At 34.8% G+C, this 20,057-nt stretch overlaps 2 protein-coding genes across 3 annotated transcripts; both read left to right on the top strand.

Annotated features, from left to right (window-relative positions):
• The first annotated feature begins 114 nt into the window (after positions 1–114).
• LOC145733030 (uncharacterized) lies at positions 115–1,629 on the top strand. Its single transcript, XM_081985633.1, has 2 exons — positions 115–292; positions 899–1,629. Exons 1-2 carry the CDS (start codon positions 199–201, stop codon positions 1,141–1,143), a joined length of 339 nt encoding a protein of 112 aa, XP_081841759.1. The 5' UTR covers positions 115–198; the 3' UTR covers positions 1,144–1,629.
• Positions 1,067–19,909, top strand: nsl1 (non-specific lethal 1). 2 transcript variants are annotated; one of them, XM_081985608.1, is made up of 15 exons: positions 1,069–1,473; positions 1,552–1,631; positions 3,270–3,700; positions 4,038–4,800; positions 4,896–5,113; positions 5,165–5,322; positions 10,443–10,647; positions 11,082–11,282; positions 11,348–11,562; positions 11,619–11,752; positions 11,811–11,907; positions 18,017–18,352; positions 18,404–18,596; positions 18,664–18,809; positions 18,865–19,909. In XM_081985608.1, the coding sequence occupies exons 3-14, from the start codon at positions 3,301–3,303 to the stop codon at positions 18,795–18,797; spliced, it is 3,054 nt and encodes a 1,017-aa protein (XP_081841734.1). In that variant the 5' UTR covers positions 1,069–1,473; positions 1,552–1,631; positions 3,270–3,300; the 3' UTR covers positions 18,798–18,809; positions 18,865–19,909. The 2 variants fall into 2 exon arrangements, 1 of the variants encoding a protein (XP_081841734.1); XR_014179106.1 differs by having other exon boundaries at positions 1,067–1,631; positions 18,404–18,601.
• Positions 19,910–20,057: the final 148 nt, after the last annotated feature.

Here is a 20,057-nt window from a genome sequence, read left to right as displayed (position 1 = left end):
AATAAATCATATCACCTTGTCCAGATGTTTGTTTCAGTTTTTCGCTCTGTGTTCAAAAGAGATAGCAACATATCCTACCCTCTACAGTACACCAACCTCACCCTGACAGTTTGACATTTGATGTGCCATCCATCATCTATCACTCAAGTTTTCCGTTTGGAAATGTAATTTAATTTTCCTTTTATTTTTGGAAAAATAATGGAAAAGGTGAACGATTTTAGTGCTTCATGGACTGAACACGATTGGCACGAAGTGGTAACGCACTGCAGACAGCTAACACCAAAAACACCCGGTAAGGCAATAAAAGAGGTTAGGTATATTTTGTTATTCTATTTAATTTTATTTAGTTTTTTTCATTTACCAAGTTTCCCAGTTTCTTTTTAACACAGTTGATGCGTGTGTGTGGTTTTCTGGTAGGTTAATATAAGTTGGATGGATTTAGTGTCCAATCCATGTATATCATTTCTGGTTTTTTGCTTATGGCAGTAGTCTAGAAATTTGGATTTATTTGTTGTTTTTTAGCCTGGATTATATTTAACCCTTGATGGGGTGCAAATAGTTTCCATTTAGGAGATTTTAGTTTGCTGGAGGCAGGCTTTTAAATGCCCCGCCGTTCTGTATTGCCTGAGGTTCCCACAGTTCCATTCATTGGTCACATGATTATTTATATAGTTTTCTCTAAACATAACACGTGACATATTTTTGAATGTTGTATGCTGTGACAACTTTGACGTGTTTCAATATGATAAGGGCAAGGGACGTCCGATGGCGCCACTATTTTTGGCGTGGGGACTGGGGAATTTCATAAGTTTTCCTCACTTTGCTAGATTTTTTTGTTATCAAATCGATCGTAGGGATAGCGTCGTGTAGACAAAAGTTACGTATGCAAATTTGTTAGGTCATACGGCCCTGATACACGCAATAAACCGTTTTGAAAACGAGTTTCCAAGTCGTGGTGACTACACAAAGGCACAAACAGGACGATCGTCAACCGCCAAATTGCGTTTGCTCCGTGTGTGTATGTATCAAATCAAGAGATCGTCGCGCGCCGCTCGTCCCATTCCATCAACGTTAAAAAACCGAAGCAAATGGACGGGCGCGTTGTTCGGCTGTTTTAACAACGAAGTCGCCATTGTTGTTTAATAAAACGTAGTGGAAAGGTTCACGCCTGTTTCGCATTTAGACGGTTTCCAGTCGAAAAAAAGGGGCAAATTGGGGCCCTCGGGACTACGTTTACTGCCAGGATCGTCCGGGTGTTTATGAGTGTAAAGTGTGGCGCAATGTTTGTCGTACGAGTATTTGTGTTGTTTCGATTCTGCCGCGGTTCTCATTAAAGCCGATTCCGCGTTTCGTAAGCTTCGTCACGTGGGAGTGTTCCGTTTAAATTGACATCCAAATAACGCCAAGTTACGTGTCCCTGTGCCAGCAAAGAACGCTTTGAACCCGGTGAAAATGCGGAAAATCAATCTTTAGGTTCGTCGTCAAACGGCTACGATGCCACCGATAAGACTTCCCGCTTCCGCCCAGCCTAAACTCCTATGTTTTCTTTAGATTGCCGGCGTTTACCGGTCGTCCATTAAAAACTATATTGAGGCCTTGCAGGCTCTGCATTGGGGAGTTTTTAAATACAGGTATAGTGGTTTTCAATCATTTTTTACCCTCTTAGTAAGATGCAACTAACCTTTTCCAGTACACATTTTAGTGCTCAAGTCCATTAGTAGTGTAAATGGTTTAAGTTCATGCTCAAGGCTACTTACACCCCTTTTATCCACCTCTTTGTTGTCATTTTGTATTTAAAACTAGCATTAAAAATTTTAGTGTCTTTTTTAGCAATGATCTTACAAGTTGATTTCATAATATTGTGCAATTAAAAAGGGTAGTTTGTAGTTGGTCATGTACCTACTAAAATGTCCTGAACTCACAATAAAGGCACAAACAAACTATATAAGAAAGCCACATAAAACTAAAGTATGGGTAAAAAGCTACCTACAATAATTACTTGTGGGGATGTGAGGTTATTTTTTGCTCTCCTAAGCATGTTCTTGCTATTAGGCACTTTTAAAATTATGTCACTAATGTAAACTCATTTCTGTATTCCTTACACCCAGCTGTCCAGGAGAACACTGCTGGACTGAAGCAATTTGATTCAACTGAAAACTTTTTAAATGTATTGTATTTTTACTAATTTTTAGCCATCACCCTGTATTTTTTTAATGCTCCTGCATTGGTATTTTTCACACAAAACAAAACACATCAGATAATTTTAGTTTGTGATGTCATCCCTGACAAGTAGGGCCCTCCCCCTGCAGAGCGTATTTAACGACACAATGACGTAATTTGACAGTTGCTTAAACTGCAGTCTTGTCAAATTAAGTCATTGTGGCTTTAGGCGCTTTTTTTCAACTTTCAACACATGTTTTTGGATGCAAATGCCTTATGATTCAAAAGTCACAGCACCATTACTACAAAATTACGCGGAGGTCACTGTCTTTTGGATCCAAAATCACAAACCCAAAGAAACACCATTCCTATATTCCCTCCATAGAGCCTCAAAGGTCAAGCGTCATTTGTCAACTAAAGTGTTGCATTCATAACTGTTTATGTTATTTTTATGATTTTCCAGCAGTGTTTTGCCTTGCATGTTGCTTTTAGTTTTTTAAAATTTAATTTCAAAGTAAATAATGAAATTTCTTAGAAGTATTTAAAAATTACTACAAAAACCAAATTATGATTGCAACACTTTAGATGACCAGTAATGCAGATGACATTAGGAATGGGGAAAACATGAAAATGCTTTGTTTTATTATTTTGAGCAGTTTGAAATAAATTATTACAGAACTGTTTTTGTTTTTTGTAATTTTCATTATTTATAACTTTTACAACTTTACAATTTTGTTATAACTTTGATTAGGGATTCAGGAAAGAAGATATTAGAATCATGTGATCCTGACCCTATTTTGTATGTTTGTTGTTGGTTGCTCCCAGTGTTGCATTCACAGACAGAATTCTAATTAAACACTCCCAAAGACAAGCACAACCTACTGAAGACTGTGAAGTGTGATTATGATTACTTATTGTTGTTTGTAAATGATCAGCCAAATATTTGCTGGTTTTAGAGACCACAAAACCAAGCAGTATTAAAATTTAAAAAAGTACAAGTTGGTAGCACTTACAGGTCCAAATCAAAAAACACTTCATTTCAATCTCCTGGACAGCCTGTATTTTTATCCTTATTCCTTGTTTGAAACTATAATAATGCGTCAATTTAGAATGATCAATCCAGTGACATACACTGGATGAATGGGACAACGCACGGCCTCGGTAGGAAGGCCCCATGCGAATGTCATGGCCCCCGCTTTAACGGACACGGTCCGAGGGCAGAAATTCGACGATATCCCAACGGAGGGTCATCTGGAACCAGCGTCGCCAGTAAACGGTTTCGAAAAAACTAGAAAGTGTAACAATGAGCCTGCCAGTCCCTTGAACACCGACGATTTGGATTCTTTCCCGTCGAAAAGTGATCAACTGGGTAGCAGTTTGAAAATCGCCTCCGACAACGCTTTTTCGGGCACTAATATGAGTTTTTGCTCGTCCTCTATGGGTGACGGAGACGACAAAATGGGACTCGAAAAAACTGAATTGGCTGCAAATAAGATTCGGAGTGTTGATCAGGATCATCTGTTTGGCTCCAACTTGGAAGGTATAGTTTAAGTTAAAGATTGTTTGCAGAGCAGTTATCAGAATTTTAATTTTAAAATAATTGGTTTGTGCAACAGATCAGTAAAGGTTAACCTTAGAAATTGAAGGTTTTTTTACCTGATGAAGTGATTTTTGTTGGTTCTAATTTACAAATTCCAACATTTAATCTGCTTTTTAATGTGTGAACCTGTATTATTGAATACTTTTAAGTTTATAGTAGAAATTGTTTGGTGCAACCTTTTATATTTGTAATTTCTACTAAATAACTGCTCTGACAGTCTGCACCAATGTAAATAATCATATAATAAGAAAACTAGCAAAGTTTTATCGTAATTTAGACGACTTAATGCAACAAGTGATTAAATCAATGGAGAACAGTGACCAGTTAAACAACTCATCCAGCGATCTCACTGAAGTGTTTGACATGAACATTGATAAGGATTTATTGGAACAAGTGGATAATATGATCAACATTTCGATGGACGATCAGCCGGATGAGCTGGAGACGGCGCAAAAAATCAAGGAAAACCAGGCGGAAGCGCTCCTGTCCGATTTGCAGCGAAAACATTGCAGAGTGGAACGACGGTTGGATTTCCTCAGACGTCGCTGTTTCAAAATGCAGTCGAGACTGATGGGACAGCACGTCAGCTCGGAGGTGGTCGGGGTGTTTGAGCAGGTGCATCGACTGATTAAGAGACCCAAGGAATCCGAAGAAACTGTTAAAGCGTTCGGGACTACGACGTTTGGTGATTACAATGCTCCCTTGTCAGCATCGTCGGCGAAGATGCTGACCAGGAAGTTGGAGACTGCCAAAGTGCTGCAAGCCAACACGGCTGCGAGACAAAGAAGCGTTCCTAAGTATTTTGGATCGGGCTCGATAGAAACTTCTTTGTTTCGGGGTAGTACTAGTGGACAGATTAATATTCCTCAGTGGTCGGTGGAGCATAAAGAGGAAGTGGGGAGGGTGAGTGAACAGCTTCGCGCGCAACTTCACGTGGTTCAAGACGAAGTAGACTCTGAAGCGACTGAAAGCAGTTCGGGTGCTGAAAGTTGCGACGAGAGTCAGAATTATAATAACCCTCATCAGCAGTACCTCAGTATGTAAGTACAGGCAACACTTTTTACAATATGAAACTGGGAAATCTTGTTCATCAGCTAAACATCACTGTTTTGTACTAATTTTTTTTCCCTAATAGACAAAAACGGTCTTTATGGAGATATTCAACGGATCGGGCAGCCATTGCAGCGCGATGGACCTGGGTTCAATCGCAAATATCCGATCTTGAATATCGGATCAGGCAGCATACAGACTTGTACAAACAAGTGCGTGCTGCTAAAGGGGCAGTCCAGCTGGACGACGTTGTGATTCGGCCTCAGCCAGTCCAGTCTCTGTCTGAAATTGCCGGACATCATGGTGAGTACATTTGAGTGTAAAAATACCAGTTCTTCAGTCATTTCAATGCAGATTATGGAGCAAGTCTTCCGGAAAGTACAAACACTCCCATCAACGGTTATCTCGGGCAATTGCCCGGTGCCACGGCCGGAAAACCGTCAGAGGATAATTGCCAGAACTGCGCAAGGACCAGACCGCTCGGTAACTTTAAAAGACGACGGTTACTACAGGTATATTTATAGAGTAAACGTCACTAATGAGATTGTTACACGTCATCAGTGAGCTTGACGTTTTCAAAATGTTTTTTTTTTACCTACAGAAATCAGCTATTAGGAAATTTACTCTCTAAGCAGCATTAAATAATTGTGCTCTAATATAAAATAGAAGTAACCAATCAATATTACCATTACTTTAAATTTATAGAAACAAGCTTAGAGATTTAATAAGGCAGACAAGCTTGTTAGCGAGTGTTAAGTTTTTTTTTAGAGAATCTTCTGTTATTTTCAATCAAGTGAAACATGCGCCACAAGACTCATAACGTGGCAACTTTGTCATTTTAAAAGAACTTACTTGTACAGTACGCGGCAGTTTTTGTAAATGACGTATTTCAGCATGGATGCCAGATTGTAATAAGCAAGGATTGTACACAAAGGAAGTTAAGATAATTTTTGTTTCTTTCACTTGTTTACCTTTCAATTATTGAACTTGCGTTTGACAAGATTGTACCGATAATTTTCAATGTACAAACGACTATTCGTAGAGATTGGGGAAAAAATTGTGATAAAATGGAGCCATCATATGCGTTTTAAATGATTGTGTAAAGTTATTTTCTTTTGTCGACAGGAGGCGCTTTTTACAAATGCTTTCCTAAACAAAATTTTCTCTATTTTCAATTCTCTCTTGAAATTATTCAAGAGTTATATTATAATTAATATCAATTTTTAACTTTCATCTTTAACCCTTTATGACCCTTATTATCAACTTACTTACTAAGGAAAATGTGGCTAAATCAACTTATTTTGGTACCATCTATCTGTTTTTTAGAAAATTTTATACATTTCCACACATGTTTCTACATTGCTAGACATGTCTAACTTTGTTAGGTAATTTTGAACATATCTAGAAAATTAGGAATATTCTTTAAAAGTTTGTAATATTTTCAGATAGATTTTGAACACTTTTGAAGGTTTTTAGAGAGGTTTGAATATTTTTAGACCCTTTTAAACAAATTTAGGTACTTCTGCACATTCTTTAAACACTTTTAAACATATTTTCACCATTTAGAACATTTCTAGACACTTATGTATAGTTTTTGAAAATATTGAATAGTTTTAGACAGTTTTGAATATTTTTAGACAATTTTGGACATTTCCATACATGTTTCTACATTGCTAGACATTTCTAACTTTGTTAGGTAATTTTGAACATATCTAGAAAATTAGGAATATTCTTTAAAAGTTTTTAATAATTTCAGACAGATTTTGAACACTTTTGAACGTTTTTAGAGAGGTTTGAATATTTTTAGACTCTTTTAAACATATTTAGGTACTTCTGAACATTCTTTAAACACTTTGAAACATATTTTCACCATTTAGAACATTTCTAGACACTTATGTATAGTTTTTGAAAATATTGAGTAGTTTTAGACAGTTTTGAACATTTTTAGACAATTTTGGACATTTCCACACATGTTTCTACATTGCTAGACATTTCTAACTTTGTTAAGTACTTTTGAACATATCTAGAAAATTAGGAATATTCCTTAAAAGTTTTTAATAATTTCAGACAGATTTTGAACACTTTTGAAGGTTTTTAGAGGTTTGAATATTTTTAGACCCTTTTAAACAACTTTAGGTACTTCTGAACATTCTTTAAACATATTTACACCATTTAGAACATTTCTAGATACTTATGTATAGTTTTAGAAAATATTGAATAGTTTAGGACAGTTTTGAACATTTTTGGACATTTCCACACATGTTTCTACATTTCTAGACATTTTTAACTTTGTTAAGTACTTTTGGACATATCTAGAAAACTAGGGATATTCTTTAAAAGTTTTTAATAATTTCAGACAGATTTTGAACACTTTTGAAGGTTTTTAGTTTTTAGATATGTCTGAACATTTTTAGACCCTTTTAAACAACTTTAGGTACTTCTGAACATTCTTTAAACGCTTTTAAACATATTTTCACCATTTAGAACATTTCTAGACACTTATGTATAGTTTTTGAAAATATTGAGTAGTTTTAGACAGTTTTTAATATTTTTAGACAATTTTGGACATTTCTACACATGTTTCTACATTGCTGGACATTTCTAACTTTGTTAGGTACTTTTGAACATATCTAGAAAATTAGGAATATTCTTTAAAAGTTTTTAATAATTTCAGACAGATTTTGAACACTTTTGAACGTTTTTAGAGAGGTTTGAATATTTTTAGACTCTTTTAAACATATTTAGGTACTTCTGAACATTCTTTAAACACTTTGAAACATATTTTCACCATTTAGAACATTTCTAGACACTTATGTATAGTTTTTGAAAATATTGAGTAGTTTTAGACAGTTTTGAACATTTTTAGACAATTTTGGACATTTCCACACATGTTTCTACATTGCTAGACATTTCTAACTTTGTTAAGTACTTTTGAACATATCTAGAAAATTAGGAATATTCCTTAAAAGTTTTTAATAATTTCAGACAGATTTTGAACACTTTTGAAGGTTTTTAGAGGTTTGAATATTTTTAGACCCTTTTAAACAACTTTAGGTACTTCTGAACATTCTTTAAACATATTTACACCATTTAGAACATTTCTAGATACTTATGTATAGTTTTAGAAAATATTGAATAGTTTAGGACAGTTTTGAACATTTTTGGACATTTCCACACATGTTTCTACATTTCTAGACATTTTTAACTTTGTTAAGTACTTTTGGACATATCTAGAAAACTAGGGATATTCTTTAAAAGTTTTTAATAATTTCAGACAGATTTTGAACACTTTTGAAGGTTTTTAGTTTTTAGATATGTCTGAACATTTTTAGACCCTTTTAAACAACTTTAGGTACTTCTGAACATTCTTTAAACGCTTTTAAACATATTTTCACCATTTAGAACATTTCTAGACACTTATGTATAGTTTTTGAAAATATTGAGTAGTTTTAGACAGTTTTTAATATTTTTAGACAATTTTGGACATTTCTACACATGTTTCTACATTGCTGGACATTTCTAACTTTGTTAGGTACTTTTGAACATATCTAGAAAATTAGGAATATTCTTTAAAAGTTTTTAATAATTTCAGACAGATTTTGAACACTTTTGAACGTTTTTAGAGAGGTTTGAATATTTTTAGACTCTTTTAAACATATTTAGGTACTTCTGAACATTCTTTAAACACTTTGAAACATATTTTCACCATTTAGAACATTTCTAGACACTTATGTATAGTTTTTGAAAATATTGAGTAGTTTTAGACAGTTTTGAACATTTTTAGACAATTTTGGACATTTCCACACATGTTTCTACAATGCTAGACATTTCTAACTTTGTTAAGTACTTTTGAACATATCTAGAAAACTAGGGATATTCTTTAAAAGTTTTTAATAATTTCAGACAGATTTTGAACACTTTTGAAGGTTTTTAGTTTTTAGATATGTCTGAACATTTTTAGACCCTTTTAAACAACTTTAGGTACTTCTGAACATTCTTTAAACGCTTTTAAACATATTTTCACCATTTAGAACATTTCTAGACACTTATGTATAGTTTTTGAAAATATTGAGTAGTTTTAGACAGTTTTTAATATTTTTAGACAATTTTGGACATTTCTACACATGTTTCTACATTGCTGGACATTTCTAACTTTGTTAGGTACTTTTGAACATATCTAGAAAATTAGGAATATTCTTTAAAAGTTTTTAATAATTTCAGACAGATTTTGAACACTTTTGAAGGTTTTTAGAGAGGTTTGAATATTTTTAGACTCTTTTAAACATATGTAGGTACTTCTAAACATTTTTTAGACACTTTTAAACATATTTTCACCATTTAGAACATTTGTAGACACTTATGTATAGTTTTTGAAAATATTGAATAGTTTTAGACAGTTTTGAACATTTTTAGACAATTTTGGACATTTCCACACATGTTTCTACATTGCTAGACATTTCTAACTTTGTTAAGTACTTTTGAACATATCTAGAAAATTAGGAACATTCCTTAAAAGTTTTTAATAATGTCAGACAGATTTTGAACACTTTTGAAGGTTTTTAGACCGTTTTAAACATATTTAGATACGTCTGAACATTTTGTAGACACTTTTAAACATATTTACACCATTTAGAACATTTATAGACACTTATGTATACTTTTTGAAAACATTGAATAGTTTTAGACAGTTTTGAATATTTTTAGACAATTTTGGACATTTCCACACATTTTTCTACATTGCAAGACACTTTTTAACTTGTTAGTTACTTTTGAACATGTCTAGATAATTAGGAACATTTTTTGAAAGTTTTTAATATTTTGATATTTTAATTTTTTTACCTGAAAATATTTTATCAACCCAAAAATGAGCTGCTATTCGTACTTTTTGTAATATTTAAGCATCTTCGGTTATCGAAAATACCAAAATTACAAAAGCAAGTACACTAAATTATTCAAATTTAGTTTTTCAAAACTGTCAACAAAAAAGTAACATTAATATTTTTAATGGCGACGCGGACAGTGCTGCCACGAACCAGTACGAACAATCACGAATTTAAGGATTTGTAAAGAACATACGTCATATTACCATCTCACTCAGTTCACAAGTAATAGAAAAGGAACGACAATTATTAGGTCACTGGCCACTAACCGTGGGACAGAAAGTAGTTGCTGGCTTGCTCGCTCTCTTTCTCACAGACAAAGATATTTAACGAAAGCAGATATGATACACAGGCCGCATTCGTTTTCAGGCTCCATGGAGCGAGCAGAGCTTTTTTGACGTCACGATGACGTAGTTTGACAATTGGTCAATCTATGGTTTTGCCAAATTACGTCATCGTGACGTCAAAACCGGTTTGTTCGCTCTATGGAGAATCTTGATTTTTAACGAGTTGTCAAAGTCAAAGGCAATTTTTATTGGGAATAAACTTAATATTATCAAAAAAAAAACTAATTATATAAATTCTGCATAGGAAATAAAAAAAAATACAAAATTTATATAAAATTCTTGTTTTAATGATTAAGAAACACTTCTGGCAATGTAACGCGTTTAACGTCGATGACAAACGGCCTCATTAGTACTTTTTACTGTAAATTAGTCATTACAAGACAGTTTGTAATTCGCCTGGTTCAGGTTGCAGGTTTACATGCTATTTCTAAGAAAGCGGCTCGACCCAGCACTGTGCGTTGCACATGCGTAGACCCAAAATCGCCTTGCGCATTGTGCACCGGCCGAGCCGATCCTACTCATCCTCGAGACGCTCCCGATACTTTGGGCAAATCTGAGAAAGTGGCCCTGCTGGATCCAGGTTATCATCCTGTACTATCGCTGCCAGAAGGTTAGTTTCGTTTCAACGCCATTCGAAAAAGAGCTCTTTCATTCTTTAAATTTTTTTGAAAAGTGAAAAATTTGAAATTGCTTTTTTTGTGATTATTTTACTTAATTTAAGGCTCTTTGGTATAAATATGCTCTTTGCTGTGCACTGGAACCCTTATGGAGCAAAATAAAAATTTGCTAAAATTGCACTTTTAACAAAAATTGAATTTTTATACTTTTTGAAAACTCTTTTATTTAAATTCGCAAGAAATTCGTTCCATTCGAAAAAGCATAAAAAATACTACAAATTGAGTTAAAAATGGCCTCTCTAACTCTTCACGTTACCGAGATATTGAATTTCAAACAGTACTTAAAAAACACTTCTGATACCCCCCTATTCTTTCAGTTTTATTATTTCTGGGTTTTCAATAAAGATTCAAATTTTTTGGTAACTAGACACTTCACAAACGTTGCATCTCGAAGCCGTCATGAAAATGAGCGAATGGCAACAGCGCAGCCTCAAAATGAAAACGGTGAAAGTGTTGCAAAAAGCGGAACGCGGTGAAACTCGACCCTACGAGCACAGAAACAAGAAGTCTGAGCACCGGAAGAAATACAGTCGATTGAAGTCGAGCACCGTTACTGCCCTCTCAGAAAGTGAGTTTGCGCGTGTCTATCTTCTCTAGGAATTGAGGATTAATTTTTTTTTTGTGATTTAATAGAAATTAAGAAAAAGTTGCGCAATCGTAAAGTGGGCAGACCGGCCAAGTACAACAAGCGTCCCAGTCACGATCTGGACGCGTGTGGCTCTGAGGATGACGAAGTCGAAGCGACCATTAGTCGTGGTGCTCCAACGTCTAATTTAGGAATCTCACAACCGCAGACCAGGCCTGCGTCTTACGATTCGTCTGGTGGCTCTCCACTACTTCAAATGCAGGTAAATCAATTACCTGTTTGATTAACCAAAGATATTTGATGTAATTATTGTTACAGTCGATTCCTGGTTACAAAGCCAACAATCGCAGTAACCGAGTGGACTATGATATTGACAATATTGTGATACCGTACAGCGTTGCCGCCACCACCAGAGTGGAAAAACTACAGTACAAGGAAATTCTAACGCCAAAGTATGTTAAGCTGACACAAAAATGTTTGTTTTTTTTTGTTTAAATAACGGTGTTTTAGATGGCGGTTAGCCGAAGAGGAAATGATAATCAAATCGGAAATCAAAAACAACGGTAGTGTTAACTTAGCTCTGACGTTTCCTAACGAAGATAGTGACGTAAGTATTCATTTGGTGTAAATACTACTAAAGTTCGTCCCATAGTTAGTGGTAGTGACGTAATAATGGGCCTATCCATAGTCAATTTAATGCCAATAACTAATCAAATGTATGGTTCATTTTTTTTTTCCGTGGCGGTCGCGTCATTAAGTGCTCCGCCATATTGGTAGTAAGTAAGCTAGGCTATCCATCTTTTTAATCACCTGTTTGGACGTTGCCATATTGACAAATTCCTCCTTTAAACCTCGCAATATGTATCTTTCATTAGGCAATTATAAATGAAAATGAGAAAACATTATTTTGAAAAAAAAACATTCTAAGAATCTCACATGTTTTGCATGCAATAAATACTTTTTTTTCGAAATCTATACAGGGTGTCCCACGACGAAAGACATCGATTGATATTTAAAAAAGTATAAATAGGAGAGTTTTGAAAATTTGGCAGGATACTGATGTGAGCATGCCCAATCCAACTAAAATATTTTCAAGATGGTTGGTTGCACTTCCGTTTATACCGGAAGTCGATCACAACTTTCTTATTTTAAATAGAACACCCTATATATTATTACATATTTGGATTCCTCACAAAATTTTGTCCAACTTTTGTGTACAATGCCCTATGCCTATCTCTAGCCGTTTTCGAAATATTTGATGTTTTTCCAAAAAAGTGACAGTTGCAACGCTCAACATATTTTTGTTCTCTGTCAAAACCGTATTTCATTTTGCAATGAAACTTTGGGTTATTGTAAATAAAGGATCGTTTTATTAAACTGAGGGTGCGTAATGACTCATTTGTATACAGGGTCGTCAAAAAAAAATCATAAACTTGCCACTAAAAAAAATGAAGAATTTCAAGTTTTTTAAATAGAAACCTATTTAAATATTGTTTTGTGATGATCCTAAAGCAGTGTTTTAATTTACAACAGAGTTGTAGGTGTTTTAAGAAGTTGCTTCTTGGTTTTGTGATTTAGATTGCTTATTTATTTCCTTTTAAAAATGTACCCAGCATTAAAATACATCATTTTGGTTTTGTTGTGTGATTTAACATGTTTTTTCAATTTCAGTTCAATTTATTGTAAGAGCAGGCAGGTACCTCAGTTAAAGAAATTATCTAATTTTATGATTATTTATGAAGAAAACTAGACTTTTGAAAAAAATAAACTCTTCTTAAAGATTTTATTTGTATATTTCATAATGAATGCAATTCAAATAGTAATTTAACCTACTAATCTGATAGATAGATAGATAATTGTTTATTTATTCAAAACCCAAATGGGCGTAGAACAGTGTCACACAATACAAGCAAAGTAGGTACATGAAAACAATTTAAACATAATAAAATCCGTTAATTAAAATTACAATACAAATAACTAAAATACGTCACAAGATTTACGAATGACAATTTAGCTCCTCCATATCACTATTAAAAAACTCAAGTCAAGATTGTAGAACGCTTTGTCAATCAAAAAATGTTTTAAAGTACTTTTCAGACGATTCCAAGTCATTACACGCCATTTTTCAGTAAGAAATTTATATATTTCCATCATCATAAATGTAACAGTTCTCTGAAGAAAACTAAACACATATCTTTCGCAAATAAGATTAGACGCATATCTAGTGTTATAGCTATGGTCCAATCTACATGCCTTAAACAAATCCTTATTTCTAAAAACAAACATAACACACTCCATAATGTACAAACAAGTGCGAGTCAAAATTTGGTTACACACAAATACAGGCTTATGTAAAAGTATTTAACAGTAGCACCATCTGTTTCTAGCCTTATAGTCAGAGAAAATATGGCAAAATGTATAAGGGCTAATTCTGCAAAATAATGGCATTTGATCAAATTTACATATCAAGTAACTTATATCTTTCCAATATTACCTGAAACTTACTAGAAATTTGTTTTTTCAACACTGCATTGCTTCCAACACCTTTTGTTCAGAGTATTTTACAGCAGTTGATAATGGGACCCTTTCAAAGCATGATAAGCAAACTCCAGATTAGGCAAATAAAGGTACCTGAAACATAAGCTATTTAGTATTAGCAGCTCATTAATACCTCTACCAAAGTCCTTTTTATAACATTAGGTTAGTCAGCTTCTGCTAAATACACCTTTACTCCATATCCATGTTTCTTCGAGAACCATTGGCTTGAATAAACTTGGTTTTTGTAGTGTTCTTGTAAAAACTCTTCTTGGGAGTAAGTAAATACATATAGGCTGTTTCATTGGGACAGTGTTTTCTATTAGAAAAAGCATCCTTTTCTGTTCCACAAACTCTAGTTCCTTCAGAATGTTTCACTGTGCCCCTTGCTAGTTGTAAAGTGTATTAAGAAGGTGGCATTTTCAAAACTGACTACCGAAACACACACACATTATCTAGTTTCACACGTAGTATAGCAGTTAAATCGAAATACTCGTTAAAATATTGTAAAATTTACATCAAAAATAAAAAATTTCTCTTTGTTTACTTTTTGCCAACAATGGCGGCCGATTTTCCGAGTCTTGTCGTCCTGATTCATTGCCGACATGACTAGATGACTTCAAAATTTTATCGCGCTCGGAACGCATGTAATAGACAAGAAAGGCAAATGATGACGTAACCGCCACGGGAAAAAAAATGGACCCTAGTTCATCATGACGTCATGGAATCTCGCATTAACACAGTAGTTAAAACCAACTCAGTGTGGTTATTTTGGTATTATAGTTTTAGCAAGAATATAGGTTTAGGAGAGAGGCTTTTGTATTTCTATATTCATTCTCAAATACTTATTTTGGCTGACTTTAGCAAAATAACCCATGAAACTGGTAAAATTCCGTCTAGAATACATTTAAAAAGATCAACTTTGTTGTCCTGCTTAACATAAACCACCAAATGACTCCAAGGGAGATATTCACGCTTTTATAGTTGCAAAGAAGCAATATAAACCATTTCCAATTATATTCCGTATGTAGAGAAACTTAAACTTAATTTTGGCTGAGGAGAAAAACCATGCAAACCCTGAATATAGAAACAACAATTTAAAACCTTATAACACAAACACTTTAAAAAAAACGTATCAAATCCGCCAGTCTCCATTTTTAAACATTAACCACTCATAACTCATTCTTGGAGATAAGTTTTCACCAAAAGTTTGTGGTGACAAGAGTGACGGATAACAGCTGATTAATGACGTCATAATAAGAACGTTGGAAGCACTAGTGAATAACTTGCTGACGTATTTACCAAACTTTTTCTTTTTAGATTTTTTTTTTGTGTTTTGTTGGTCTTGTTTGTTTACATTGTGGCCAACACTGGCCAACAAAATATCTTAATAATTATGCGAAAATGGCCAATACGATTGCTGTTTTGATTATCAGCTTTTTGGATGAGATTTTGATGCGAATTGGTCGGGATCGTGAACATTAAAAAGCCGCGTATTTCGGGCAACCCGTAATACATCAATCTCCCTCTGTGTTTCGAAAAAATTAGAAATACGGCTTTACATCGCCTACTGAGATCACGGGCTTGATCCCAGAGGCCTAGTGGCAATGACGTAGTAATTGTTGTTCCTTTTCTATTACTTGTGAACTGAGCGAGTTGAATATTTGACGTATGTTATTTGATTATTTGCCAATGAGTAAAAAGAACAAGTATCAGGAGGTAACAATAATACAAATTATAACCCGTTTGTGCATTAAGCGAGGGGGACGGAAGTTGATTGCGCATTCGCCTACTGCGCAGTTGAATTGACGCAAAGTCATTGAAAGTTTGGAGTTTCAAACCCGCAAAAATTTGTTGTTTGTATTTGTTGTAGTTATAGTGTTAGTTTGTTTTGTTTGTTTGTGGTTCTTTAACAGTTGAGTTTTGCAAATTTACATTAAGTTGTACAGTGGACAATAATAATAGTGTTTTATAGTGCCAACCGGAAGTTGACGGCCGCCATATTACCCCCCCCGCCTCCCCCTTGTTTCCGTCCCCCTCTTTGATTGCTATTGCTCTTTCCTGCTATGTTTACATTTTTTTTATTCATTGGGTTTGGCGCTGTCCGCGACCAAGGACGGTAAACAGTAAAGGATTGCTTAATCCAATAAGCGCAATGTTGCCCGTATCGGCTCGGACCGATGATGATTTTTACGTCACCATCAAGTCAGAGATCGTTAACCGATTGAAGTCGATCATATTTAGCGTATTGTAGTGATGGGCGTAAATTTATCATGATCAGTTATTTACCGGTAAGGTAAAGTAAAATTCAATAGGAAAATTTACCAATTTTACCAGTAAATTTATGGGTCTAATTGAAATTTGCATGAAAAATATCATTTTCCTGTCCTGACTGTCATTAATTTGAAAAATCATAAATCTGAATCACTATACTTTTCATGCACCCCCTGTATAGTAGCGGCACTGACGGACTGTGAAACTTCAGGGATGAGTTTAGCAGTTTTTCACAAAAATTTCTACTTTTTTTCAAATTTTTCGAATTATTAAAGAAAAACTGGTTTGGTGCAACAAATTTTCAAATCAGTTGAAATTCCGGTTTAAAATTTGAACAGTCTGTAATTCGGTTATTTTTTGGGAGTTTAGGGAAGTTGTATCGCTGAAATTAGCCGTCTTGAGCTCCACTTTCCAGTAGTGTTGAGCAAAAAATTCTATCTCAAAAAATGTGTACAGGGTGATCGAAAACATTCAATCACCATACTTTTCATGCACACCCTGTATACTGGAAGCTAAAACGGCCCTGCAACCTTACGGTGCTAAGTTACGGAGTTGATTAGGAACATTTTTGGTCTCCTACAATTTTTTTTTTAACAGTCATCGTTTTCGAGTATTTCAGGAAAAACTTTAGGTTTGTTAAGTTAGTAAAATTGTGATCTAAATTTTGAACACGGTTTAAAAGACTAAATTGTCTGTAAAAGCCACTTGGAGTGATTGAATCATATTTTTAGGCACATTTTTCTAATTCTCATTAAATTTTCTATCTAATGACATAAAAATCACTACAAAATCAAGTAGTCAGGGAGAAAAGGGGTGTCAAAATATAAAATGCCAGAGACACAGTCAGGGACAAAATCGCCTGTAAAACCCACTTGGAGTGAGAAAATGACTGTTTTACATTTTTGGAATCCTCATTAAATTTCCTATTCAATAACATTAAAAAAAGACTACACAATTTGGTACAGTCAGGGAGAAAAGCGGTGTCAAAGTTTGACTTGCCAGAAACACATTGTTTGTAATTTACCGGTCAAATTTTTCTGGTAATGTGAAATATTTACTTTATCGGTAATTTACCTATCACTATACGAGCCCGAGACTTTACTGTGACGTCAGGATCCATTCGCCGCCAGGAAACCAAATCGGCCAATCGAGCAATCCTTTACTGTTTACCGTACTTAGTCCGCGACACCATTGAAAATTATTAATTTTGATTTTTTGACGTTTGCTGGCAATTTTCTCAAGATTTGTCTAGTTCAATGAATAAACAAATATAGCAGGAAGCAGCAATAGCAACCAAAGCGGGGGACAACAATCGTTCAGTATGGCGGCCGTATATTTCCGGCCGGCACTGTCAGAAAATCAGTAGTGCTAATCAATCTGCTATTGCCCACTGTTCACAAATCCACTCGTCAATAATAATTCAGCAAAAACAACTTTGCGGTTTTTAAGTTAACTTCACATATCACCAAATAAAAACAAAACTGTTTTTTACGACTAACTTGGAAGTACATTCAATTGCGCAGTAGGCGAATGTTGTGGACAAATATGGCGACTGCCGTTTTGGTCGCTTAATGCACAAACGGGGTATATTGTTACCTCCTGATATATACTTGTTCTTTTTACTTGAAGGTCTAGTTGTAATTTAGGTCCATCTAGTCGGTAAATGTTGCAGTATTCATTAATTTTGGAATTAACTTAAAGAAGATAATTGTAGATAAGTGGTGGATCGACCGAGAAGAAACGCTCAAACTGGCAACCGGAAATAATCAAAGAAAAACTTGAAAACCAATCTAAGACATGAATGAATTTTATAATATGACGTATCAATTAATGTTGTCACTATGACTTCCTTTGGGACAGAGAACATTTTTAGTTGGAGTAATTTTTAAAGTTTCATTCATTATCAGACTGAAGACATGACAGACGATGCGGTGCAAGCCCGTCACGATCGTAGCGAGCACGACGAGAAAAAACGTTTCCTCAGCTACATGAAGTTTCCTCTCGGCTACGGCAGACAACGTTCGCATAAACGACATGATAGTTTGGCCGAGTCATCGGGTGCAAACACTCCGGATCCTGCAAGTCCACGGCCCGAGGGCGGGTCTCCCCCGGCCACGCCCGGAGTTGCGTTAGCCGAGGACGCGTTGCCTTCTATTGCCATGATGAGACGGCGCACGGTTTCTCAGTCGCGATTACGGGAAGGTGGCAGGGAGGAGACGTCCCAACCGGTCGATTATGTCGAAGTAAGATTTGTTTATATTTAAGTAGAACTGGGTTACTAAATTTGGTTGTAGCAACCTCCGTACGAGTCTCGAACGTTCCCGTTGCCTGACACCGAATTTGAGGCAATGGTACGGGAAATGCCCGAGGCACATCGCGAGGTTAAGACCAATTACCGGGCGCAGGACACTGGTGGACCTGAAGATGTCAATTTTAAAACCGAATCGCCCGAATCGGGCGATAGCGAATCCACTGAATCTGCAATCGGTAAGGTTTGCCAAAACAGTTGCCTTACAAAGTTAAACGAAAGCTTAAACATCTTTTACTATGTTAGGTGAAGACGCTCTTATGGATGACGAAGAAGAAAACTTAATGGAGGAGGAAGATGACGAGGAAGAGGATCCAAACGATCCAGAATGGACGGACGCGGAAAAATCATCGCATCGCGATCGACACCACCGCAGATAATCCTACTTAAAGGTAAGTTTAAATGAATTCCCACCTGGCCTCAATTAATAACCAAAAATTGTTTCAGACCTTCAGATATTGTACAGTCCGTTTACAAACAGTTCGAGTTTTTTTTTTTAGATTCTATTATTATTATTAATATTGTTTCTTGTGTTCATCGTTCGAGCGTTTATTAACTTGTTGCTTGACACGGGACATCAGATGTTTCGCGTCTGGTCTTCGGTAAATAGCTCAGTTTTGGATCGGCCGAAATTGTGAATTTTGCTTCCAAATCTAAGCTATTTCGACTGACTTGTAGGTTTAGTTATTAGTTTCCTTTTTATTCGTTGTTACGTAAATCTGTGATTCGCATCTTTAGCTATGTTCTCTAGATTACAGTCTTTTGCGAATAGCTAAATGCAATTGTCTCATTGTGCTCTAAGACGGTTATTTCTGGTAAAAGTTCAGAAAAAAAGTCAAAAAACTTAAATTCTGGGGTTGAAAATCAACTACCATCAATTAAATTTACATTCAGTGGTATTCCATTTTAACTCGCACGCACACTGTAGTTTTTTTTATGTGGGGGGGGGGGTTAATAAAGTAAAATTGACAGCAAAATTGAAGAAAATGTGATTTTTGAGGTCAAAATAAATCCAAAATGTAACTGTTATCTGGATTGAAATACTCGTTAATAACGTATGAGTGGGGATGAGTGTTGTTTATTATTTTCATTAAATAATTTGACCGGAAAGAGTTTTTTTATGTAATTTCCGCTCCACTCCGCTCGGAAACAAAATGGACAAACTAGTACTCTTTATAAGAGTTGCACATGTAACATAACATTGGACATATTAATCGTTATTATGTAATATGAATGCTAAAACGTATTTAAAAAAAAATCATACTAAAGCTGCGTTGTTGCACTTTGACGTTGGTTATTGTATGAAAATGTTAAATGTACATAATTATTTACTGACAGTGAATGTAATTAATAATCCAACAAAACAAGAAAAAGTGATAGAATAAAAGTGTATTTATTTTCAAACGCTTACGTAGCCAAAAGGATATAAGCTAATTTAGTGTTAATTTTTTATATGCAACTGTCCTACAATAAAGGCAAATTGCAAATGAAACTAGCAGTTTTAATTACCAATATCACTACCAACACAAAAATCTAAATTTATGTTTTTGAGAGTGGCACTACGTAATCAAATGTTTTCTCTATAAGAGTGGTAGTAGGTAATCAATCGTCTTTAATTCAATTTTTTTTTGTTAAGAAAA

This window comes from Ips typographus, linkage group LG8, assembly GCF_016097725.1.
Source record: "Ips typographus isolate SLU linkage group LG8, UJ_Ityp_2.0, whole genome shotgun sequence".
Classification (NCBI taxonomy): domain Eukaryota; kingdom Metazoa; phylum Arthropoda; class Insecta; order Coleoptera; family Curculionidae; genus Ips; species Ips typographus.
This window is presented reverse-complemented; position numbering and strand designations above follow the sequence as displayed.